Source organism: Camelus bactrianus, chromosome 15 (genome assembly GCF_048773025.1).
Source record: "Camelus bactrianus isolate YW-2024 breed Bactrian camel chromosome 15, ASM4877302v1, whole genome shotgun sequence".
Classification (NCBI taxonomy): domain Eukaryota; kingdom Metazoa; phylum Chordata; class Mammalia; order Artiodactyla; family Camelidae; genus Camelus; species Camelus bactrianus.
The window spans coordinates 30143818-30169400 of NC_133553.1; the positions used below are offsets into that span (position 1 = coordinate 30143818).

General features: G+C 48.2%; 1 protein-coding gene across 7 annotated transcripts in view; it reads right to left on the reverse strand.

Annotated features, from left to right (window-relative positions):
- Positions 1-24802, reverse strand: part of ADCY3 (adenylate cyclase 3) — a 75928-nt gene extending 51126 nt beyond the window's left edge. For 2 of the 7 annotated variants that reach the window (XM_045511861.2, XM_045511858.2), the window contains exons 1-2: positions 23826-24800; positions 22538-23362 (exon numbers count right to left, since the gene is read on the reverse strand). In XM_045511861.2, the coding sequence (XP_045367817.2) occupies positions 22538-23212 (675 nt within the window). In that variant the 5' untranslated portion in view covers positions 23213-23362; positions 23826-24800. Of the gene's footprint in view, positions 1-22537; positions 23363-23825 lie in introns of all 7 variants that reach the window. The other 5 variants (XM_045511862.2, XM_010948569.3, XM_045511860.2 and 2 more) reach the window with 4 other exon arrangements.
- Between the last annotated feature and the right edge of the window lie 781 nt (positions 24803-25583).

Here is a 25583-nt window from a genome sequence, read left to right on the forward strand (position 1 = left end):
CATCATGCAGAATCAACACATACGAAGGATGCACGCTCTTCATAAACCGGAGCTGGTTCAGGTTCTCCCCCTAGAGTCATCATCTCCTTGTGCTGGGAAGACGGGAGGACCAGTCCAGCTGGCAAAGTGACTGCAACCAGTCCTGAGTGGTTCCCTGCCAGCCGCCAGTCACTGGGGCTCTGCGGAGTAATTGCTGCTGGCATAAAGGGCCTCTTACGGTCGATCTGACAGCCGCTTACAAACAATGCCACATGGCTCACTTGGTCTACCGACTCCTCTGCCCCTGATTTTCTTCCTCTTCCCCTCAAATACTTGGTCCACTGGTGAGAACCACCGTCCATCCCTTCCCTCAGGGTCCGGACATCCGCCGGCAGGGACTGTCTCACCGGGGAACACATACCCCAGGCTTCCAAGAGAGTTCTAAGACCACACCCTGGCTTCCTGAGAAGTTCCCGACTTTTAAAATATTTCCCTTTGGTTTTCACCTCATTTTCCCACTTATCGGCCTTACACCTTTGACACACAAGACACAAGATCTTCTCCCCGCCTGAGTGTAGGATTGAAGCCCAGCACCAGCATGACCAGTGGTCGGCCTACAAGGGCACCTGGGTCCCAGCTCATGCCTGGTGCCACACTTCCTGTGGCATCCTTCCTCCACGGGCCCCAGAGGACCATCTGTCCCAGTCCAACCCCTCTCCGCCAAATATACGCAAACACCCTACCTCTCAGTAAGGAAAACACCTGGGGACAGTAAAACACAGCAGTTAGAAACTGGGCTTGAATTCCAACTACTACTGCTGGCTGTGGCCTTGGCAGGTCACCGCTGCTCTAGGCTTGCTCTCTTCTGTGAAATGAGGAAAAACTGGTTCCTACCTCAGGGTGGGTTTGAGAACGCGTGAGGACTGTGCGTGTTAAGCGCCTGGCACAGCGCCGTGCTGCGTGCATGGCAAGTGTCAGTCAGTGTCCGCAATCACGACTAGGAGTGTGATGAATTCCCAGTATTACTACCGACCTTTATTCCCAATGGGCCAGCTTTCCTCATCTCTTTTAATACATCTTGTCATTACCTGGGAAGTGGGTCTAATGGCTCCCAAACCTGTTCCAAGGCTCCACCCTCAGACATTCTGCTTTACTGTATTTTGAGGAGGGCCAGGAATCTGCACTGGGGATTCCAGGCCACCAGGAACCGCTGGACTGAAGTAGAACCTTATTGCTGCATTTTATTATTTAAACGTGCTGTGTGCCCTCGGCCTTGTCCTATAAGGTTCATCCTGATGTGAAGTCAGGTTCCTTCCCCACACAGCTCTCAACAGTGTTCTTCCTCAGTCCTCCCCCACTGCCTGTCAGTGCTCCCGGGGTCCCCCGTGTGCTGACTGGGCTGCAAGGCTGGAGGTGCAGCTCCACCCCAGGACCCCGCTCCCAGCCGAAGGGCTTAGTCCCTCTCCTGTACCTCTGCCCAATTCTTACTGGGAAGCCTCTTGTGGCAAGGCCAGTGGCTGCTGGAGCCAACTGCCCATACCGTACTTATCAAGGACTTCCCCCCTCCAAAGTGCCACCTGGTGCCTAGGGACACCGATAAACCTCTAGTCACTTGTCCCCAAGTCCTCCTCCAGCCCCTACAACGGGAGGCAGTGTGACACCATGAAAAGAGCACTGGCTTTAGAGGCAGACAAGTTTCTACTTTATCATTCCTTAGCAAGTCCCCTAAATCCTCCCTCTTCAGCTTCTGCACGTGGAAAATAAGGCTGACAGCTTCAACTTACCTCCATTTATTAAATCTTGCCCAATCCAAGAAAATCACAATGATTTCCTCCTGTGCTTTATTCTAGAAGTTTTATAGTTTAAATCTTACTATGATCCATTTCAAGTTAATTTTTCAAGTTAATATGTGGGGTGAGATACCAATTACGATTTTTTCCCCATATGGATATCTGATTATTCCAGCATCATTTGTTGAAAGATTATCCTTTTTCCATTGAATTACCTTGGCACCTTTGTTGAACATTATTTGATCACAGATGTGTGTGTGTTAATTCCTGGACTTAATTCAAATTCATTGATCTAAGTATCTGTCCTTACGCTAATACTACAGTCTTGATTACTGTAACTTTACATCTCATAATCAAGTGATGTAACACCTCACATTTTAAAAAGTTAGTTTTTCTAATTTATGTGTCCATAAAAATTTTATAATCATCTTTTCAATTTCTACAAAAAAGACTGACGGGATTTTTGATTTGGATTGAACTGACTCTATACCAATTTTGGGAGGATTGACATCTTAACAATATTAATTATTATCTGTGATCTCTCCAATAATTTAGGTCTTCTTATTTTTCAGCGATGTGTTATAGTTTTTACATCTTGCAGATATTTTGTCAAATTTAGCGCTAAGTATTTCATGGTTTTGGATGATACTTTAAGTGGATTTTTTTTTTCAATTTCCAGTTGTTTGTTGCTAGTATATAAAAATACAATAGATCTTTAAATATTAATCATGTAACTTTCAAACTTGTTAAACTCACTTCTAGCAGCTTTTTTGTGGATTCCTTAGGATTTTTCACATAGATGATCACATCAACTGAAAAAACAGTTTCATTTCTTTCCTATTTGGATGACTTTTTTTTTCTTGCTTTATTGCGCTGGCTAGGACAGCTGCTACAAAGGTGAAAGAAGTACTGAGAATGAATTTTGTTGACTGCCTTGTTCGATTTTAGGGACAGGGTCAGCTACATGACATAGAGGTTTACTGAGAAGTGAAAATGAAGATCCCCTTATTCAAAAAGGAAAAAAAAAAAAAAGGCCAAAAAATGTACTAAAATACAAAGTTTTGCCCTTTCCTTTTTGTCTTTCTTTTGACTTGTCATGGTGATTTTTACCTGCTATTTGATGTTCTAAGAAAAGTTAAATTTTAAAATTATTAGCATGAATTTTTACCATCTACTATATTGTACAATGACAGTTTTAAATGCAAATGTAAGAGCATTTAACTTGTATGCAGAATCACTGCAATGAAACAAGTAGTATTTTGTGGTTTATATGCATATATACATGTATTTCATTCTTATCAAAACAGTAGAAAGACCACAGAAAACTAACTCAACTGCTTTTATTCACTTCTTGATATGCACACATTCTACTAACACTATCTACCGTCAGCTTACTAATAAAGAAGGACTAAAAAGAAAAGGAACTATGGCTTCTCCTACTTTTCTCTTTCTCTGTCATGAATTTCTGCATTAAGTGGTTGGCTAACACACGGAAGCAACGCAAGTAAGAAATAGATGATGGGGTTCCTTGGACATTCACATTTTTTAGAACGTCACTACTTTCTGCTTTAGAAGCAAGGTCTAGTTTGGACAAAAGCATGGCCTCTCAGGGCTGTCAGGACCTCCACTTAGTCATAGATACAAAATGTTACTTTGTACTTGCTTTGCATCTTGCTGAAATCCAAACATTGTGAGTTCACCAGAATTCTAAGCTGCCAGGGCACTGCAAACTCTATATGAAAATGAAATGACAAGGAGGAATGGAAGACATATTGTGCTTATTTCCTCTGCACACCCACATGTTCCATTATCCCAGCATACTCCAATTATAAAACACAAGGTCAGAGATAACACTGTTTTCTACTTTACTTGAGGTGGAAGCATAGATCATTTTAGACCTTTCTTCTTTACTAACATAAGCATTTAATGCTGTAAGTTTTCCTCTTAGTACTGCTTTGCCTGCACTCCACAAAGTTGGTATGCTGTGTTTTCACTTTCATTTAATTCAACACATTTTCTAATGTCACTTGTGATTTCTGTCTTTACCCATGGTTTATTTACATATGTGTTGTTTAATTTTCCAAATATATTTTGGGATTTTCAAGATACATTTCTGTTATTGCTATTTCAATCCACCATTTTTGTCAGAGAATATCATACTTTGTATGATTTTAATTTTTAATGTAATGAATCTTGTATTACAGCCCAGCAGACTGTGTGTCTTCATGAAAATTTTAGTGCACTTGAAAAGAATATTCTGTAGTTGTTAAGTAGAGGGTTCTCTAAATATCACTTTGGTCTAGCTGGACATTAGAAATGTTCAAGTGTTCTATATATTTCTAATTTGTCTATTTGTTTCAGCCATAACTGAGAGAGGCGTGTTGCAATCTTCAAACATAATTATGGATTTGTCTATTCTCCATTTTAGTTCTATCATTTTTTTTTGCTTTGTGTATTCTAAAGCTTTATTATTAGGTGCATACATGTTTAGATTATGTCTTTTTGATGAATTGACTCCTTTATCATTATGAAATGTCTTTCCTTATTCCTGGTAACATTTCTTATTCCAAAGTCTACACTGCCTGATACTAACATAGCCAGCCACCCCAGCTTTCTTTTGATTAGTGTTTACATGTTACATGGAACATGCAAGTGTGCAGAGGAAATATCTTTTTCCATCCTTTAAATCTATTTGTGTCTTTATATTAAAAATGGGTGTCTCTATGACAGCTTATAGTTGGTCCTTGCTTTGTTATCCATCTGATAATATCTGCCTATTAAATAGGGACATTATATCATGTACATTTAATATTATTATTAATATGGTTGGGTCTAAAACTATTTTTGTCTTCTGTTGGTCTCATTTGTTCCTTGTTACTATTTCCCTCTTTTTCTGCCATATTTTGATTTTATCATTCTACTTTATCTCCATTATAGACTTATGTGCCATACCTCTTTGTTACCACTATTTTAATAGTTGCTCTGAGATGTACAATACAGGCATATCTCAGAGATGTTATGGCTTTGGTTCCAGACCAATGCAATAAAAACGAATATTGAAATAAAGCAAGTCACACAAAATTTTTTGTTTCCTGGTGCATATAAAACTTACATTCACACTATATTGTAGTCCATTAAGTGCAACAGGATGTCTAAAAAAATATTTTTAAATTAAGGTACGTATGTTTAATTCCTAAAAAATGCTAACAATCATCTGAGCCTTCAGCAAACATAATCTTTTCGCTGGTGCTTTGAAATATTGCAAAAGTTATTAAAATGTGACACAGAGACACAAAGTGAGCAAATGCTGTCAGAAAAATGGTGCCAATAGACTTGCTCAATGCAAGACTGCCACAAACCTTCAATTTGTAAATCACACAATAAAAGCACAACAAAGCGAGGTATGTCTGTATGCATCTTAACTCAGTCTCCTTAAATGTTATTACTTTACATACAGTATAAGAAAATTGTAACAGTATCTTTTCATTTTTCCCCTCTTGTCCTTTGTGCTGTTGTTGTCATGTCGTACTTTTGTATGTTATAAACTCTACAGTACATTGTTTGTATTTTTGCTTTAGACAGCTGTTTAAACAGATCAAAAATGAGAAAAATAACTTCTGTATTTTCTCACATATTTACCACTTAGAGGCCTCTTCATTCTTTTGTGCAGCCCAAATTTCTATCCAGTATAATTTTTCTTCTGCCTGAAAAACTTTAATAGTTTTTGTAGTGCAGGTCTGCTTGTGATAAACTCTTTCACCTTTTGTTTGTCTACAAAAGTCTTTATTTCACCTTCATTTTTTGAAGGATATTTTTATTGGGTACACAATTCTAGATTGACCTATTTTCCAGTTCTATACTCTTCTGTCTTGAATAATTTCTGAGCAGACATCTGCTATCATTCTTATCTTTGCTCCTCTATGTAATGTGTCTTTTTTCTTTCTTTCTGTTTTTTATAAGTTTCTGCTTAATTCCTAGTATTAAGCACCTTGATTATGATGTGCCTTGGTGTGATTCTCTTTATTTTTACACTGTATATTTACTTGAGTTATACTCAGCTTCCTGAACTATAGGTTATAGTTTTCATTAAATTTGGAAAAATTTTCACCATTATTACCTCAAAAACTCTGTCTTCTTCTGGGACTCCACTGCTCTCCACTGCCTAGAGAATGTGGTCAAAGCAATCTCAAATAGCTTTCTAGGTTGTCCATTTCAGAACCCAAATTACCTTCCAAGCTTTTCTTTTACTATCTCACACACCCAGTTCTGCAGTCAAAAGTTCTCTGTGTATGTGTGTGTGTGTATACATTCATCCCCAGACCACTGCCCACCAGCAATCTTCCCCCTACCAATCCAGGGCTCAAAATCTAATTTTTCCTTCTTGGCCCAGCTCAGTACTGCCTCCTCCATGAGACCTTTCCCAACCAGGGCAGAAGGATGCCTCTTCTCTGTACTCTCACAGGTCTTGTGTGTTATAGCGGCCCCTTGAGAGCTTGAGGACATCCTTTCGGCCAATCTGGGATGAGTCCCACTCTCAGACCCAGAGAAAAGAAAGGTATTGGACTCTGCCACCTCTGTGATGGAAGTAAGAATGATGTTATGTCAAAAGGCGCCTATGTGAAACTTTCCGGAGGGAGAAGTTGAGCACACAGTATTTTAGGAAGGAGTGAGTCAGGCAGCATCTCTCCTTTTTCCAAAGGGAAAAATGAGACACACAGCAAATTAAGTCAATTATACTGAGCCAGAGGAAATATCCTCCAAGGATCTTCACTCTCAGACCAGTCTCTCAATGTAGCCTCTCAAGAGTTAGGGAAAAAAAAAATCCCAGCTTCCGACTTCCTTCTTATAAAGCCAGGGGAGCAAGAGAAGGCAATCATGTTCCAGGAGACCACACAGCTCTGGATCCAGGTCTCTCAGGAGAGAACCCTGGCCTGCTAAGGACTGAGAGGCCACAGGGAAACAAACAGAATTCCCACAAATAGAAGAACAAAAGCAAAATCAATCATGCAACCAAGAGCAGCTCACCAGAAGACCTGAGCCTGAGGCCGTCCCAGTTTTACACTGGAACCTCTTTCATCGGGCCAGAACTCCAGAGTGTCCCTCCAAACACATCCATACCAGGCGGCCTGCCCTCCTTCCATCTCTACCTCCTGTTCCTGCCATTCTCCCCACCCAACCACACGCCCAACAGCCTCCTACCTGACCAAAGGCCTCCTGACACCCCACTGGCTCTTCACTCACTCTTGTCATCTGACGTCCCAGTGTCACCTGCCTCCAGCGCCCAGTGCCCCATCCCACCCACACCCGTCTGAAGTTCCCGTCTCCACCTGAGTTCCCGAAGCAGAGCCACACAGGATACTCATGAGCAGACCCTGCATCTCCTTTCTGTTTCCTGTACCTGTCGCAGGTCCCTGCCCCACCACCTGGGCATTGGGGACAGAGTAGAGCAGTGTTTCCTCTTCGAAGGGTTGGGAGAGTACTACTCTGGGGGCCAGGAGACCAAGGCTACAGACAGAGGCCCTGAGACTGTCTCCCTGTGGGACCGCAGGGACCTCAGGCAAGTCACTTCCCTGCTGGGCCTCAGCACCCTCCCTGGAAACGCTCAGTCATAGCCCCAGGACCGCCCCTCCTGGCAGAAGCTGTGTGAGCAGTAGGGGACAGCAAGCAGCAGGAACAAGCTCATCCTGATTTGTACATACCACTCAAGCAAAATGTACCTCCCAACAGGGATCCAGCTTTGGGTTTGACATAGTTACAGATATGCATATAATCATAGCAACACTTGCATCTGAATGGGGCTCTGCGGTTTACAAAGTGCTTCCACTCACCCTCTCAGACACCCCTCACCACAGCCCTGTAGGAACAGCCACGTCCTCATCACCATCACGGCAAACTCATGCAGCGCGCACTATTCTCTGAGCTTTATTAGCTCAACAGAGATTCAGTAAAGAAGGCACAGAGAAGACTAAGCAACTTGGCCAAGACCACAGAGCTGGGAGCAGCAGACCCAGCCGTGGAGCCCCAGCACCTGGCCCTGCATCTGGCTCTTACTCACGGGGTTCACACCCTCTGTTCTCCTCACTTACCAAGGAGGAGACCAAGTTCAGTGAGATTGAACGGTTTCCAAAGACCCCCGCACCCTCAGAGGTGCGGAGTTTGAACTCAACTTCTGTTCACCGACAAGATGATGATGAAACAGGCAAAAACCAGAAGCAAAAAGGATGTCAGCCCTCGGCAGGTACCTGGAGACAACGGCTCCTCCCCAGCTAGAGGGGCGGCCGCAGGTGCATGTGAGAGGCACCCACCTGGACCCCCAAGTGGGAACTCCTGGCTGAAAGAGGGAGGGACTGAGGACCACAGGGAAACTTCACCACCCTGAGGGGGACACTGGCTATCAGAGAGGAATGTGTGGACATCAGAGCTAAGAGGTTTACTTCCCTAATTAGCATAAACTTACATAAATAATCTCTCAAGCCTAAATGTTTATATATCACATAAAAATGCAAATTGATAGAAAGCTCTCTGGAAGTATACACACCATACACTTGGCAATGGCTGCCCATGGTGGGGGGAGCAGCAGAGGGAAGGGGGCCTTTAACGTCTATGCTTTATACTTCTGCCTCAGTTGCATCATTTCTAACAACAAATACACTCATGATACAGGAGAAAAATCAATCGTCTCATCTATCTAGCTGTAAAAGGGGCCCAATGTTAACAGTAGGTATCCTTGAGGAATAATATTATGCGTAATATTTTTCCATACTATTTAATATTTTCCAGGCTTTCCATAATGAGCACATCTGTTATTTGTATATTAGACAGAACCATATGAAATGAAATCGCTATTGTCGACATGTTGGAAGCAGCTGGATATTAGCAATTTCATGTGATTCAACTTAGTCATTTATGCATCAACATTCAATCATTATTTATGGAGGGACTGCTCTGTGCCAGGCCCATATCCAGACAACAATTCTTTCTTCCTGTTTTTTCCTTAAGAAAGTACATAAACCCAGCCGGGCCCCCCTTACCGGCAGGACCCGAGGTTACTGTCTCTGTACGCCCAGCAACTTGTACCAGCACATCCAGCCCGAGCCATCATGTTTGGCTGAGTGAAAAGATGAATTAGGAGACAGAAGGACAACAGATGTCCATCACGAGGCACATGCAATTACCCATCAGAAGTAATCAACACCACCTACCATCCTGGTAGGAAAAGAAGAGGGCAGACAAAGAGGAGGATGGGTCAGACTCTGGTTACCTTAATAATCGTGCTGATCTTTACTGCTCTGGCAGGGGGACAGGAGCAGAGAAGCAGTGGGGAAGGGAGACGGCATAAGGGGTGCGCAGGCCGCAGAGGGACATGGTTATGGTCAGCAGGCAGCCCTGAGCAGCAGTTCCAGTGGAATGGTCCCTGGAACGGCCCCTCTGTCTCCCTCTCCCCACTCCCTTAAGCTGCACATCTTGCCAGGCCGGGGAACATTCCGTCAGTCTTTGGAGAGCTGTCCTGCCACCTAAGCAGCAGTGGGTTTCTCTATATTAGCTTCAATTTTTATGTAGACTATAATTCTTTTATTAAGACCTGATGTCCAGATTTTCCAGGAGTGGAGACCACCCTCCCCACCAAATCTTAAATTACAGCTGTAGAATTTATTCCTCTAGCATTTGTGTCCTGCAACAAGGCAGAGCGGGCAGAGGAAAATGAGTGTCAAACGGGAGAAGGCACCCTGAGCACCACGTTTCAGTTTGCAGCCAAAGAAAGCGCTAGGATGATGTGAGGTCCAGAAACCATGTCACCTGAGGACTTCTTGGAAAAGTGCAATGGGTTAGGCTGAAGAGGAGACTGAGGGAGAGCAAGACGGCTGAATTCAAATACTAGAAGGGCTGCTGGGTAGAGGACAAGAGGCAGACGGGTGTTACTTCCTCTAGATAAACTAGAACCAGGAACGGATGCCAAGAGATGGCAGGATGGGGCTCAAACAGAACGGCCAGGAGCACAGGCCAGCACTGACGCTCTCCAAACCCATGTTCCAGATGAGTCAAGACCATCCACCCCCTGTAAAACCTGCTGACCTTCCACGCACAGCTGGCAGGATCCTTTCTAGAACTTTCCTGTACTTGTGCTCCGACTTTTGGAGTGTTTCCCAAGTCAGTTGTGTTTAGTCCCAAACCTGCAGATGTCAGCTGTTTCTTGGTATTATATTTACAGAACTTAAATAAGAACCTAAAACAGATAAAATATGAATGTGAAAGGAAGTTATTTCTGAAAAAAGTAAAGTGAACATTTTAGAAATTTTTGAAAAATTGAATAAAAGTGAGTAGCTAAAAGAAGCTGCTGTTCAATTAGCAGTGGGCAAGACAACAGTAAAAATTTGGCCAAAAGGAAAAAAAATGTACATAGAAAAGTCACAAAAATCTAGGATTCTGTACCCAGATTATTTCCAAGTGACTTTTAATCCTCCCTCCACTTTAAGGAAACTGTAAATTACAGAGGTCACATCCTAGTTACAAAAGGCCACAAGGAACACCACCAAGGGCGCCCAGCACAGGAAATATCTTTCCTTTCAACAAAAGATGAGCAGCTAAGTGTCTCCGAATGAAACAAGCATCTGAAATGCCTGTAAATGTACACATTTGTGTGCAGTTTTTGGTGTGACTCCTTGATCTTACTGACTTTTAAAGATCTACTTTGTTGCGCTACAGTTTGCACATGATGAAAAGCACCCATGTAAAAGGCGTATTTTGATGAGCGTTGACAATACAGCTGTGTGGCTGCGTCCACCACCACGATATGGAAGGCTCCCCTCACTCCAGAATGTTCCTTTGTGCCCCTTCCAATCCCCCGCCCCCCACCCAGTGTCTAAGGCGTCACAGCTCTTACATACAGGGTCATGCGGTGACCACCCGTGCTTACCACCGTCTAGCTTTTGGTTTTATTCCTTTTTCACATACAGTAAAATTCACCCTCTTGGGTGCATAGTTCTGTGTGTTCTGACACACAGCTGTGTGACCACTATCCCAATAATTTAACTTTTTGCATCGATCGACCAACCACCTGCCTCAGTCTCATCAGATTCGAGGACTTCCACCGCACTGGGGCCTGAAAGCCCTGGACTCGACACCAGCCCGCTCTGTATTTTCACTCTCTGATCCCGGGCACCTTCTCGCCTCCAGTCCCTCCTCTACTTTCTCATCTATGAAACTCTAGACACAAGAATGTGCCCTTGCAGAGGAGGTATGAGGACTAAATGACATAATGTAGATAAGGAGTACTTTAAAAACCCCTGCAAATGTTCTTTGTAACCAGTTTCAACAGTCTTCGGACCATTTAGGCTGTTCTGAAGGAAACTGAGTCCCCCATCCCGAGAGAAACGGAAGCAAAGCCCAGATGATGTGTTGGGGACACCACCGAAGGGTCCCAGCACTGCCTGTGAATCGGGGGGTGAGCCTCATGGGCTTTTCTACCCCTACATCCAGTGATGAGTGGTGTGAAGTGTGTGCCACTCACCCCAGTGAAAATGAACAAAGCGAGGCCACCCAGGCATGGTGGGGACATCCCACAGCCCTGCGTCCCCTTTATTCACACTAAAGGGAACAAGCTCCACACAGCTCACGTATTCGACCTAATGAAAAACACACCTGACACCCCTCCAGTTCAAATCATTCCAGGGACTTCCTTCACTGTGTCTCCCACCTGTTATCCACTCTTACCTGATTCCTCCAAAAACAAGAAATAAAGAAAAAAGATATTAAGTGAAAGGTGACAGCCAGGACGCAAACCATCAACCCTGCATCCAAAGTACAGTATTCTTTGTCCTCACAGAGAACTTCATCTAGGAAGTATGTCTCATTTACAAGACAGCAACAAGAAAAATGGTGGCCCAGCAAACAATTCGGGAGATGAGTGTCTGATGACGCAGGAGTCCCCCAGACACCCAGAACATGGCGCTGCTCTTCCCGCCCTTGGGGTTGACCCCCAGCTTTTCCTCTCCATCAAAGCCAGCAGTAATAATAATCACACTGGCAGTCAGAGCAGCAAGCATTTCCAGCGCCAGCTGCGTATCAGGGCCTGCCCCACAAGGCCATGCTCCTGTGTTAGTGTGTTTCTAACCCAGGAAGGTTGCTGCCCTAACCCGGGGAAGGAGGTGTTAGTCCCTTTCACAGAGGGGGAAACTAGATTTAGATTAAATAACGTTCATGGGATCCTACAGCTGGCATGTCAGGGAGCCAGGAGGTAATTCAAGTCAGATGACCACAAAGCCAGTGTTTTCAGATTCCCGAAGCAGAAAGCCCCGCCACAGGTCAGGCTCCCAAGGCCCCTTCACCAGCTTGCAGTGTAGAGGTCAGCGGGTCTGGGACAAAGACACGACGGAAGGGACCGGACATGCTCCCTAAAGTAACTGCCCTACATTGGGCTCTTTACTGAAATAAGAAGGCCATGTCCCAGATCAGTCCCTAGAGATGGGAAATACATCACTAACAATTACAACACAGTGTAGGGGAGGGGTATTAATGTGGTCTTCAGAGTGGTTAATGCTGCACAATGAAAGATCAACTGTAATTATGTGTAGGAGGTTAGGAAACAGACTGCTGATGAGTAAGAAACCATGGCACCTTTCTGGCAATCGGGGGAGGCTATGTCCAGCTGACCACATTGCCCAGAACTTGGAAATGAGCCTGGGGGCAGTGGAGGCAACTCCCAGCCCCAGCCTGGGATGGTGACCCACCCTCAGCACCAGGCAATGCCCTTTGCTCAGATTCCCCTCCAGGAAATTACTGATTTGGTTTCTTAGGAATTTGTGGTAAATGTGCATCAAACAACAGAGTATTCCCCTCCCTAGGAGGGTAGTTAAGGTCCATCTACCACCAGCAGGTCGGTGACCAAACCTTGCGCTTATTGGTCAGTCTCTTAAGAATGTGGCCCATGGGCATATATCTGGAGAAAACTCTAACTTGAAAAGACACGTGCATCCCAATATTCATAGCAGCCCTACATATAATAGCCAAGACATGGAAGTGTCCATAGACAGATGACTGGATAAAGAAGATGTGGTATTTTTATATAATAGAATACTATTCAGCCATAAAAAAGAATGAAATAATGCCATTTCCAGCAACAAGGATGGATCTAGAGATGATCATACTAAGTGAAGTAAGTCAAAGACACATATATGACATCACTTACATGTGGAATCTTAAAAATGATACAAGTGAACTTACTCACAAAACAGAAACACTCACAGACATAGAAGACAAATTTATAGTTACCAAAGGAGAAAGTGGGGGGAGATCTGATAAATTAGGAGCTTGGGATTAGCAGATACTAAATACTATATATAAAATAAACAACAAGTTTATACAGTAAGCGCAGGGAATTATGTTCAATACCTTATAGAAATTGTAATGAAAAAGAATATGAAAATATGTATATGTATGACTGAACATTATGCTGTACACTAGAAATTGATATAACATTGCAAACTGACTATACTTCAGTAAAAAAAATTTGTAATATATATACGTGTAACTGAATCAATGCTGTACACCAGAAACTAACACAACATGGTAAATCAACTACACTTCAAGTAAAAAAATAAAAAGAATGTGGCTCATGGGGATCAATTCTTCAGGGCCCAGTCCCCTTGGGTGAAGAACTCAGCTTCCAAGGGGGCAGTGGAGGAGCCTGCCCGGCCCAGGACAGGCAGCTGCTCTGCGCCCCGCCAGCTCTGGCTCCGCTGGCCCCAAGTTACGCTTCATGAGGACCAGTCCTGAAACAACATGGGAACAGCAACCCACAACCACGGAAACCTTGCGAGGATTCACATCCAGTCTGCTGACGCTGGGGTTCGGAACGGGGGTAAAGGGTGGGGTGGGATTTCTTCCGAAACATGTCATTTTCTTTTCTGTTTACAACAAAGAAAGTGCTCTCGAAGAGAGGAACAGAAAAGGGAAGAAAAGGATTCATTACTAATCAAAGCAAATTTCTTAGGAACCACGAAGAGGAATTTTGCTGAAAGAAACAGCTGAAAATGTGATCCGAGGAAGAAGCATCAGACATAAAATGGCCAGGAGGGGAAAGGAGAGAGGCAATGGGCCTGCTAGTATCATATATAAATAATAAGAATAAGTAAATGAAATATAGATGATAAGTAAATGAAATTAGTAAATTAAGAGTAACCAAATGCCCTACAGAAAAGGAACAGTTGAGTTAATTACAGTACATTTAGCCAGCATCGTATTATGCAGCCATTAAAAATGATGACTGTGAACACTAATTTAAAATAGAAAAAAGTCTGTGCTATAAAGCTAAGAAAAGCCAGAGTAATATGTGTACAGCTTTGTAAAAATTTCCATATGAAAGGCTAGAAAGGAACACCAAAAATTGGTTGTGATAGGATTACAATAAACTTTTATTTCCAAAGTTTCTGCAATATTAGATGGCATTTTATAATTAAAAGCATGCTTTAAAATAATCCTTTCACAATGAGGGAAAAAGAGCCAGTTGGTAACACAGAAAAGAAACGAGAAAATTGATAATGAATAAATGATTCATTCACAGATCAAAGATCAGAGATGGTCTGCCAAGATTAAGTGCAATAAAGAAATAACTAACTAGCATTCGCATGGTGCTTTATAGCTACCCTTCCCCCACCAGGTAACAAACTAACACTCCCATCCGAGCCCTTGTTCACCAGCTACAGTGAGCAGCACCCCACCCCACCCCACCGGACACCCTGGTCCCACCTCGCCTTGGCTTGCCTTAAGCTTCCCCAATACAAAAGAACCAATGGTGCCAACACCATCAGACAGGGGCTGCCTCCTGCTCCCAAATGGGTCACCAGCCCCCTCCATCACAGGCTACCTGGGACAAACATGTCCCAAGCAGGAAGCAGAGGCTGGGTGGAGCTCGGATGTTCCATGCTGGGGACCGCCCCACCCCACCCCAGCTGTTCCCTATTGTTGGGTCCTAAGCCTTCTTCCTTTCTGAATCTACACACTCTCCGTGGGCAACCCCTCACCCTCCCCATGGTTTTGGGTGGCACTTAAATGCTGATGATTCCCAAATCCAGAACTCAAGACCTCTCTTCTAAGCTCCAGATCTTAAGCACAGGGCCTGGTACACAGGTGTTGAATAATTATCCACTGAAGAATCTGATAGTTCCCCTTGGATATCCCACAGGCACCTGAACCTGAACCCATCTTCACCATCCTCTGCTTCCATCTTGGTGGGTGGCCCTCATGGCATCATGCCTGGACTACTCCAATAGCCTCCTAAACAGTTTCAGCCTTACTCAAGTCCACCAGAATGATTCTATTTAATGCAAAGCAGATCCTATCTGTCCCCTGCTTAAATTCTTTCAGTGCAGCCCCATCATTAGAGGAATAAAGCCCAAATTCCTTAGCTCTTCTGCTACCTAGCTTCTCCATACCTTGTCTCTCTAGCTTCTGCCACCCACTCATCCTCTTGTTACACAGGATTGTCACCAGTCCAAAGCAAGTGAGTATCTCCTGTAACTCTCACCGGAATGCTCTGTTCCCACTGCTCCACCTGGCGAACTTGTTTTCATCCTTCAAAACCCAACTCAACAGTCAGCTCTTAGGAAGCCTTCCTCTGTTTCTTTATGCAGGCTCTCTTTCACTAACAGGACTTGTACCACAACCTGGGAGCTCCGTGATGGTAGGGGATGAGTTTTACTCACTCTTTGTTTATGCCACCTAGAACAATACTTGGTAAATGATGGAGGGAATGAAGTTTGTCTGACGGAGAAACAAGCATGAAGGTGGGATGGTGAGTGCTCCAACTCTGCTTGGCCATTCTTCAACATGATCTTATGCAAATCATTTTTGTCCAAGGACGAGATCAGAAGTAGGCCAACATAATATCAATGACTCATTTTTCTGGGCTCCTAAGAACCCTCCTCTATTGCTGCTTTTTCCCTAGACCAGAAAAACTTTATTAACAAATGGCAAAGGCGTACTGATTAGCACACTTGAAGAGTTATATAAATCCTGCTTTTAAAAAAAAATCATTCTCTAATTACTTAGATTAACATCAGAACATTTCCCTAGCTTGGATCTAGCCAAAAATTTATCAGACTCTCAATGAGCGCTGATGAGGAAGGAAATAAAGATAAAAGCCGAGCAGGAATGTATTTACTCAACAAACATTTACAGACTGATAGTCAGGACCAAGGTACTGCAAGGGGTGGCAGAGGAGTTCTACCATCGGTCTCGCTCTGCCCTCGAGGCGAATGGCAACCTGCTAAAAAAGACAAATTCAACGTGCTGCCGAAGGATGCACAAGAGCAAACTCCCACCTCCTGAGAAAGGCATACAAACTTCAGAGCCAGGCTGCCCATCTGGCTGATGTATAGAAAGAAAGGGCCGGGACTGGTGCTGGGGTCACAAATGGAGGCAGGACTGCCTCCCCTGCAGTGCCCTGGACAGAGGAGGTTCGCGTGTTTGAGAAGTTAAGAGAACAAATTCTTCTCATGAATGTAAGGCAAGGCAAAGACTGTGCAGACGAACTATGAGCCATCATTTTTGTATGCAATGTAGTTCCGACTTTCCAAAAATCTTAGAATGATGTATTAGATCTCATAAAGAATCAATACCTTCAAAGAGTTATATACAGTTGTCTCTCTGGGGTCCCCAGACAACAATGTCATATATAAAGCAGCATAGTACAGTGAACGTAGTCGGCCCTCCGCACCTGCAGGTTTCACATCCACAGACTATACAGCCTACTGGGGACCACATTCCTAACTTCTGAAGCATCCTGTGGTGCCCTGCCCAGACTCACGGCCCTCCTCATCTCTCCTCCCCAGCATCCCCCGAGTTCCCCTGGCTTATTAGACAGCTGCCCTCCATTCCCTCCGTCCCTGTATGGACATATCACCAGCACACCAAGGGGTAGAATCAATTTCCCCTTATCTTGCACCTAGGTTGCCCTGTGGCTTGCTTTGACCAATAATGGTGGGTCTACCCTTTAAAACCTCTGGTAGCTTCCACTTTCTCCAGGACAACACCACACTGTGAGGAAGCCCAAGCTAACCACTTGGAGAGGTCACTGCAGAAGTTCTGAGGCTCCAGACATGCACGAGTAAGGTCTTCTTAGAGCTTGCCAGCATAGCCGTCAGCTGAATGGTGGCACTGAATGAAACAGTCCAGGCAGCCACGTGAGTGACCCCGGCCAGTGCCACGTGAAGCAAGGCAACACCTGGCTGAGCACAGTAAACCCACAGAATCACAAGATAATAAACTATTACTGTTTTAAGCTGCTAACTTTTGAGGTTATATGTTATACAACAATGGATAACTGAAACACACGGTAAATGAAGGGCTACGTGTGCAGTGAGGCCACTGGGAAATGGTGAACTTAGTGAACTTCTCAGAGAATCAAAATATAATCCTTATTTGTCCAAACCTGTTACTATTCATTTATGATTAAATTGCTTTCAGAATGCAGTCCTAGACCTCACTTTATGCCAAATGTAATTTAATTTATTTTCTTGATGTGGGGTCATCACTCTGGACATCAGTTACCACAATGTCCAGTAATATAATGATGCCTCCTCCGGCCACAGGTGTATAGGGACTGCCGGCTGCAACACTGAGCCCCCCAGACAGCTATGCAACTTGATCAGCAGCAATATCTCTGCCCCCAGAAACGCCTCCTCGTCCCCTACACTGCTCCTTCTGGTAGTTGTGGGTGGGGCAACTAAAGACCCAGTCCTGTTGGGACTGTATTTCAGCTGACTCAGGGAAGATCTAAGGGGTTCTTCTAAGATTGCAGAAGAGAATGAACTCTGGAAGCCCAGTGATCTAGATTTGAATTCTGCTCTATCACCTACTAGTTCCACGGCCCCAGCTGAGCCATTGCACTCATCACACATTTCAGTCCTCCCATCTGTAAGATGAAAATACTATCTACCTCTTGGTGGAAGATGCTGAATTGAAACATAAGCAAGAGCTCAGTAAACGTGGGCCCCTTGTCCCTCCTCACTGGGCTGCACCTGGGGGTTATCTCTGAGCACACACATCTGAGTGTCGGTCAGGACTGCACCCACAGAAGGAGATCATCTAGAGTGCATATGTCACTTCCGGGACAGCCTGGTGGGGAGGCGTGGAATGTTTATCCAGGGTTGGAGCACCCTCGTGGGGCTTGCTGTAGGTTGATGAAAAAACTGCAGAATAACCTTGAGTCCTAGCAATTCTGTCTCACGGAGATTTCACCAGCGCTGTTGGGCAGACCAAGCCCAGGGGTATGTGCATGTGCATGGTGTGTGTGTATGTGCACACGTGTACACACACAGTGTACCTTGGAGCTCCTGAGGTAGCCTGAGGGGGCAGGGAGAGACCTTGGCAGGGAGAGTGGTGTCTGAACCTGGCCCCACTGGCCCAGCCCTGGGCTCCAGCTTCCTCTCCAGAAAACCCCAGCTGATGATCAAGTGCTGATTTAAAATAATAAACACAAGGACTCTGCTGTGCGTGGCAAAATGTCAGTGAAATAACGTGGGTGAAAGGTGGGACCTAAATTGCATGTGCATGATGATGACAGACTGGAAATGCTCTGTTTACACACAGATAAGGATTGGAAAAGGCCCCAGAGAGATGCGACGGGGGAGGGATTGAGGGGCGACTTTCTGCAAAGCTGTTTATATGTTTAATAATTGGCTACTCTTCCCCATGTGCAGCTGGCCTCCCAGTCCCCTTCTATGCATTTCCTTATTATTCTGGTTCCTACACGATGCCCATCTGCACACTCTTCATGGAGAATGAGCCTTCTGTCCCACCCTGGGGTGGGGGCAGAGTGCAGGGCCAACAGGCCAAGAACTGGGTTGGCACTGTCCCCTCCCAACCTGTGTCCCACACACACTTCGGCTGCCTAGGCTGCTCAGAGCCTCTGGCTGCTGCCTCCCTGCCTCCCCACCCAGCTCCCGTTCCCATTCACCCCCTCATTTCTCATGTACTCCTGGCCATGTTCCCACCAGGAACACTCTGTCACAGGCTTCTCCGCTCCTTGCGTCCAATTCCCAGGGGGAAAGAGAGGGGTGCTTCCTATGATATTTTAGGGCCTCCCACTTCTTGGCACGGTTCTTCAACATGGCTGAGCAAAGACATCTTGGGGCAGCCAGAGAAGCAAGGAGGAGGCCCAGATGCCAGAGAAAAAGGCTTTCTGGGAAGTCCCCTGCCCCTCACACCCACCAGTGTGTGTCCCACCTTCTCCCTCACCAGTGACCCCTCCCCAGTTATCCAGCCCCTCTCCCTCTCATCCTCCCCAAGCCTCAGTATCCTCATCTGTAAAATGGAGCCAGTAACACCCAGGATTAATTGAGACGACTTGTACAGAACCTTAGCTTCAGCCTAGACAGGGCATCTGAAGGCTTGGCTCCCTCACACCCTCCCCGCTACAGCTCCCCCAGCCCTTTGGAGCCGAATGTTCATTCACTGGGCGAATGAGTTGCTATGTAACTTGCAGGTGTGAAAGGAATCACACATCCATGGCTCTATCATGTTCTAATTTGTGAATAAAGGTCTTAAGAAGCTATTAATTCCATGAGAGAGTTCTGCTCCCAAATAGCCTTTCTGCTATAAAACATTTCTCAGGGGCTCCTCGCCACTGACTTAGCACAGCATCCTGAGTCTATCAGAAGCTAACAGGTGTATGAGGGTGCATGTCAGAGTCTTGGGAGCAGCCACTGGCCACAGGAACGTGCCCTGTCTCCACTATATTTTCTCCCCACCCAGCAGCAGCTGCCTGGTCCTGCCCTCGACCCCCTCATGGGGCAGCCTTGGGCAGTAAAAGGCAAGTTGTGCCAGGACCCAGACAAGGAGAGGGATGTGGGGAAAGCCTGTCAGCGGCAGCTTGCTCCCCTGATCCCCAGCCCTAGCCCTGCCCTCCTCCACTGCAGCCTCTGACGTCAGTCTGACCCCCTTTACTCCCAGACCCCACAGGCCGCGAGGCCCGTACCTGTTGCTCAGTAATAGTCACTCATTCACTAATAAATGAAGCCTCAACAGCACCACCTTCCCACAGCCCATCCCATGGCCCCGACTCCACTTGATCTTCCTGTCGGAACCCTGACCCGCATAATCCCCGTGAGAAGAGCTGAGGCAGGCTGCACTGCTTACCTCTGACGCTTCAGGCTACCCTGAGGCCCCTGTGTCTTTCTGTCTTTCCCCTCCAGAGCCAAGTACCAGTCTGGAGGGATGAGGGTGCAGAGGAGGAAGTCTAGGCTTTGGAAATGCTTCTTCAGTGCTGCCAGTGACCGCAGCAACTAAGGCACTCCCAGCCCCCTGGAAATCCAGTGTCTGCTTCTAACCGTGAAACTGGGCTCATCCCCCACCGACCCAGGAGGGAGGCCCTGGCTAGAGCCAACAGGTGCTAGGAGGAGAAAGGAAAAGGGAGTCTATGGGCAGGAGATAGCAAAGCAGGGAGGTGTCGGGCGCTGGAGAAGGTTCCTGATGCTACTGTGATGGTCAGGGGAGGAGGGGTCTGGCCACCCGGTTCTCACATCCCTGTCCTCCAGCCCCTGCTCTCTCCTATCCTTGATGGCACCTTATCCCGGGAGGTAAAAGGCAGGTAACCAAGTTTCATTCCATGGCTTGGAAGGTGTCCAGGTGCTCCCCCCACAGCAATGAGGGGCCACAGGACGCTCAGGGTTCCATTGTCTTCTGAAAGGCCAAACGCAGGGACCACTGTGACCTAAGACTGTGGTGCGTGGGCCTGGGAATCCAGGCACCTTTTAAGAAGTCACATTAGTCCCCAAAACAAGTGACTCAGAAACTTCTGGAACATGGCCCACTGAAAGCTAGGACCTCCTGCTTTCTATCTCAGGCTCTGGAACAGACCTTGGGCGCCACCTCCCCTTCCCCGTCTATTCCCAAAGCTTCATCCAAGGCCCAGCTTCCATGTCAAGATCATGATCTCCTGGGATGCTGATACTGCTATTCTTGATTTACTTATTTTCCTATCTTTTTTTTTCCCCGTTTCCTATTTTTTTGAGCTTTTGTTCCTTAGCAGTGCCCAAAGGACACCAGCAATCAAGGGGTCAGCCTCTGGGCTCCAATGGGGAGAATTTCTGATTTGCTCCCTTCACAGACAGTGAAGCATATGGGAAACTCACATCGTCCAGAGACCCTGGCAGAGAGGAAAGTGACTGCTCAGCGAAAGGTAAGGGTTCAGAGTTTGAGCCCAGGCCCCAGAGGCTGCCATGCCCACCTATCTGCCACCAGGCTGGACTCTCCACTGATTCCCAATAGAAATGCCTCTTGCCATTCTCGCTCCGACAGCTTCCAGCAGGGCCCTCTGCGGGCAGAGGCACAACCTGAAGTTGACTAACCCGGAAGTCATGAGAGGAATGGCAGGCTGCCACCTTTCACGGACAGCGCACTGGGAGGAAAGGGGACCTTCTGGTGCACCGCATGAATCCATGTGCACCAGGGCTGGGATCCTGCAGAATCAAGGCCCAAAGCTTCTCAAAAGGGCACACTGCACGATTCAGAGCGGGAAAACAGGAAGAATCTTGGTCCAAGAACCAGGAAAAAGTTACAACAGAGGAAAAACCTGTTTTTTTCCTCTAACCAAGTGGGAGGCAATGGGACAGCCCCACTGGGTTCTTGCCTCACCACTGTGCCCCTAGAGACCCAGCCCCCAATCCCAGGAGACTGATGGCTTTGGCCGTGATGTAGTGGAGAGCAGTGGAATGGAATCAAGCAATGGATGCTCCAGCCACATGACTCTCATAACTAGCTGTGTGGCCTTAGGGAGGTCACTCTTCATCTCTGTGCTCGTATAGAAAATGAGATAGCAGGCAGGACGCGCAACTGTGGAATTCAGCGACTCTAAGCCCTGTGGAGCTCCCCAGCACCCCAAGATAGGTTACCAAATAATAAGCTCAGAAGACCAGGAATCACATCTCCCCATCTCTGCAGCCCCTCAGCACCTACCTGGGTCTTGGCACCTGGCAGGAGCACAAGACTGTCTATTAGTTAAGCCGAGGCCAAAATTCCGCCCCCTCCAACAGAAAACATCCCCCAGAACTAGCAGACCCTCCTCATCGTGGCCGGCACCACTCTCTCCATTTGCACCCCCACACCACGCCTTCGGTGGGGAGATCACCACTCTCCACCTCACCTGACTGCTCGGGCACCCCGAGCTCCCAGTGGCAAAAGTGCCATCTATGACAAACACACCTTCCCTCCCTACAGTCCTTCATGTCTCCTTGTGCGCATCATCCACAGCCTTTGATCTTGATAACAACCACTTCAGGCAGGTAGACACTATCCCCGTTCAACAGAGGGGCAATGAGTCCACGCAGTCAGTGCCTTGCCAAAGCTAGTCGATGACAGGCTAGAGACCGGAAGCCAAGGGAGCCCTCCTTGCCCACCAGAGGTCTTCCTGGCAGAGGTCAAGGACAGGGAATAGCCAGGACAAGGCTGCCTCGCTGGAGACCAGGTCCAGCAGGGCCTTCCTGCCACCCACTCAGGCTAGGCACGAGTGACAGAGTGGCCCTGAGGACCAATGTCTGGACATCCTCTGATCCCTAGGGCCAAGCACAGACAAGCTGTACTGTAAAGCCAAGGGTTGAAGGAGAGGTGCTCCTTCCTGTACAAGTAGCTGAGAGCCCCAGAGCTCCCCCCAGCACACATTCTGATTCAAGGGCAAAGAAAACACCACCACCCCAACTGTCAAAACAGGTGCCACCTCGACTGAGAGCTGCTGGGAAGGGAAGCCACTGGGTGGGACAGCAGGTGGGACTCACCTCCCTCAGCAACCGCATCCCCTTCAGCCCATCCTGCTGCTGCTGGGCCACGGTGACCCCCAAGACGAGGGTGTGCACGACACAGGAGACCACAGAGATGATGACGATGGGGCTGAGGCTGAGGGGCAACGTGATGAAGAAGGAGAAGACAAAGAAGGCCTGCCAGCCCACCGTGTCGCTGGCAGCGTGGGCACGGGAGAAGTTCAGGCCCAGGTAGGAGAAGATCTGGGCTGTTATCAGCAGCCACAGCAGGTAGGGGACCACCTTCCGGGTGACCCTGTTGGGGAGCAGCCCCTTTTTGCAGAGCACGAAGAGGATGATGTCCAACACCAGCCCAACACTGGCCATGGCCAGAGGAGCCAGCTTGTCGCTGGAGAAGACCACCGCGCACATGACCACCACGTAGCAGTCGAAGAGGGCCGCGAAGACCACCAGCACCAGCAGCGTCTCATGGCGCTGCCTTTTGAAGTAGGTCTGGTACAGGTTCTCCAAGGACTCGGGCACGAAGGTCAGGCGCATGAAGCGGGGCAGGCAGAGGCAGGATCCCGAGTTCCGGACAGAGATTTCATGGGTCCGGCCCACCCCTCGGTCAGCGTCAGAGGGCAGACTGACGGAGTACTCGGCGGAGTACTCGGCGGAGTACTCGGGATCAGAGAAGCCCTGGGTCCTTGGCATCCTGGCTGCCGTGTCTGCTTCTACTGGCTCTGGAGAACTGGATGGGGAACACAGGAGGGGCTCTGAAACGGGGAAAGGCTAAGGGCCAGCCACGTCGGGCAGGAACGCAGAGCCGGTTTCTGGGGCACAGGTAGCGCTGATCATCTGGAACTTAAAAGGATATGACTAAGTAGAAGCACCTCTTCCTTCCTACCTGTGCTTCCCCCACCACCCACCCTAGCCCTCCTAAAAGAATCCCTGCTGCAAGAGGCTCCAGAACCAGGGCCTTTCCCCACGCCACCCCCACGCTCACGCCACCGCCCGACACACGCACACTTAGTCCTGTCCACCCAAACACTCCGTTTCCTGTCTTTGGCTTGTGGACGGGCCTGGCCACCTCTCCATCCGACGCACCCCTGGTCTCTCTCACTCCCTGACTTCCTCACCTAAATCTCCTCCAGGCCCAAGCTTTAAAAGGTGAAGATAAAACATGCTAGAAAGAAACCAGAGCCATCCTGGGGGTTTCTGAATCTTCCTATGTTTACTTCCTTTCCCATCCAGCCCGTGGCGACTCGGGCTCCCCACCTCGGGCACTGTATGCCCTCCGGAAGGCCGGCCCTGCCCCTGCGTTTACCTGTGTGGGAACTCGGGAGTAGCGTGGTCCTGGTCGGTACCTACGCCGGCTTCGGGGCCGGGTCACGCGTGCGGCTTGGGGGACAGGAGGTCTCAGCGCGCCTGGGGGGCTGCTTCCCGCCGAGCCCCGCCGCTCTGGCAGTGCCACAGTCCCCGGCCCCCGGCCCGGGCGCGACTCTCCCGCCGTCAGCCAGGGAATCCGGCCGGCAGAGGCTCAGGGCTGCCCCTCAGCATCCACAGGCGCCCAGCCGCAGGAGGAAGGAGGAGGCGGCGGCGAAGGCTGGAAAATTCGGGGGCGCCCGCCGCTAGGGCTGCGGCTCGCGGGGCCGGCGTGCGCGGCCGGCCCCCTCCCTCTGGTCCCGCAGTGGTCGCGGCGGCGGCGGCGCGGCTAGGGGCGCATCCGGGGCCCTCGCCGGCGGGAGCGCGGGCCGAGGCCGGGGAAGCCCGCCAGCATCCTCTGGCCCGCCCGCGCGCCGAGCGGAGTCAGCCGAGTCGGGGCGCGGCGCGCTGCACAGTGAGTCCCCGCGCGGCGCTGGCGGCTCCGGGGCCACGCGCGCTCCAGGCCCCGAGAGGCGGGCGGCGCCCCTCCCTCCCCGCAGTCGCCGCCCTCTCGGCGAGCGCGTCCGGAGTTGGAGGGGTGCGGGGGTGAGGCTCCAGACCCGGCTCGGCGAGGGGAAAGAGGAGAAGGGCCAGTAGGAGCGCGGAGGCGAGAGTTGGAGGGGCCCCAGCGGCCCCACGCTCCGGCACCGGGCGGCGAGCTGGCGGCTACTGCTGCGTGGAAGCTCGGGTGGGCGGTGGTAGGAAGGATGGGCGAATCAGCGCCTTCCCCGCGCAGGCCCCGTCTCGGAAGATAAAAGCCCGGGACGTGCCCTCCCGCAGGTGAGGCGCCCTCGGGGCATCCCTAGCGCCCCCTCCTCTGCCGCGGCTTCCTTCCGGGCTTGGAGAGGCGGGGGCTGAGGTTTGGGGACGGCTGCCCCGCCGGGCGCGCCCGCGCTGTGTCTCCGCCCACCCTGGCAGCCCAAACGCCAGAGCACGGGGCCTGAGCTTTCCGCAGAAGGGCCCGCAGCTGAGCCTGGTTCTTGAAGGAAGCGGGTAGGTGTGGCCCAGTAGGCACGTGGAATTGGGAGAGACCCTACTTCAAAAAGATCTCTTGTGCACATTCCACCTGTTTGAGACGTTTTAGAATTCACAAGCTGTTAAAAACTCAAATGTTCCTTTCAGTGGTTAAGTTGTCAGTCTCTTACACCATAGTATAAACTACTTTCCTTGGATTTGACAACATCTTCCCAAGATCAACCACACGCTGTAGGAATTGAGATAAAAGGAGAGGAGGGAGATAGGTTGTTTTGAAAAAAAATAAGTATATGGGGAGAAACAGTTGCTGAGGATAGCCAGCAGCATTAGAAGGTGCCCTCCCTGGGGTGAACTGAAGAAGTAAGTCAGAGAAGAGAGAAACTCAGCCATCCAAGCCCTGGATGAAGATGCCTCTTTGAGCTCCTGAGATTATCCACGAGTGACCTTTCTAGAACCTCAGGCGTCAGCTCACATCCCACAGGGACTAGATTCATCAGATAATTGATCCCATCACAGCTGTTTCTGTCAGTCCCTCATACTAATTCTGTAAACCTGCCGACCTCAGCCCGAACTTGTTAGGGCTTTGCTTCCAAAGGTGAGGAAATAACATCAGATTTAGGCAGAGGGTAATTTGAATAGAGCAGCGTTTTCCCCCATTATTTTAATTTGTTTGAAATCCAAATAT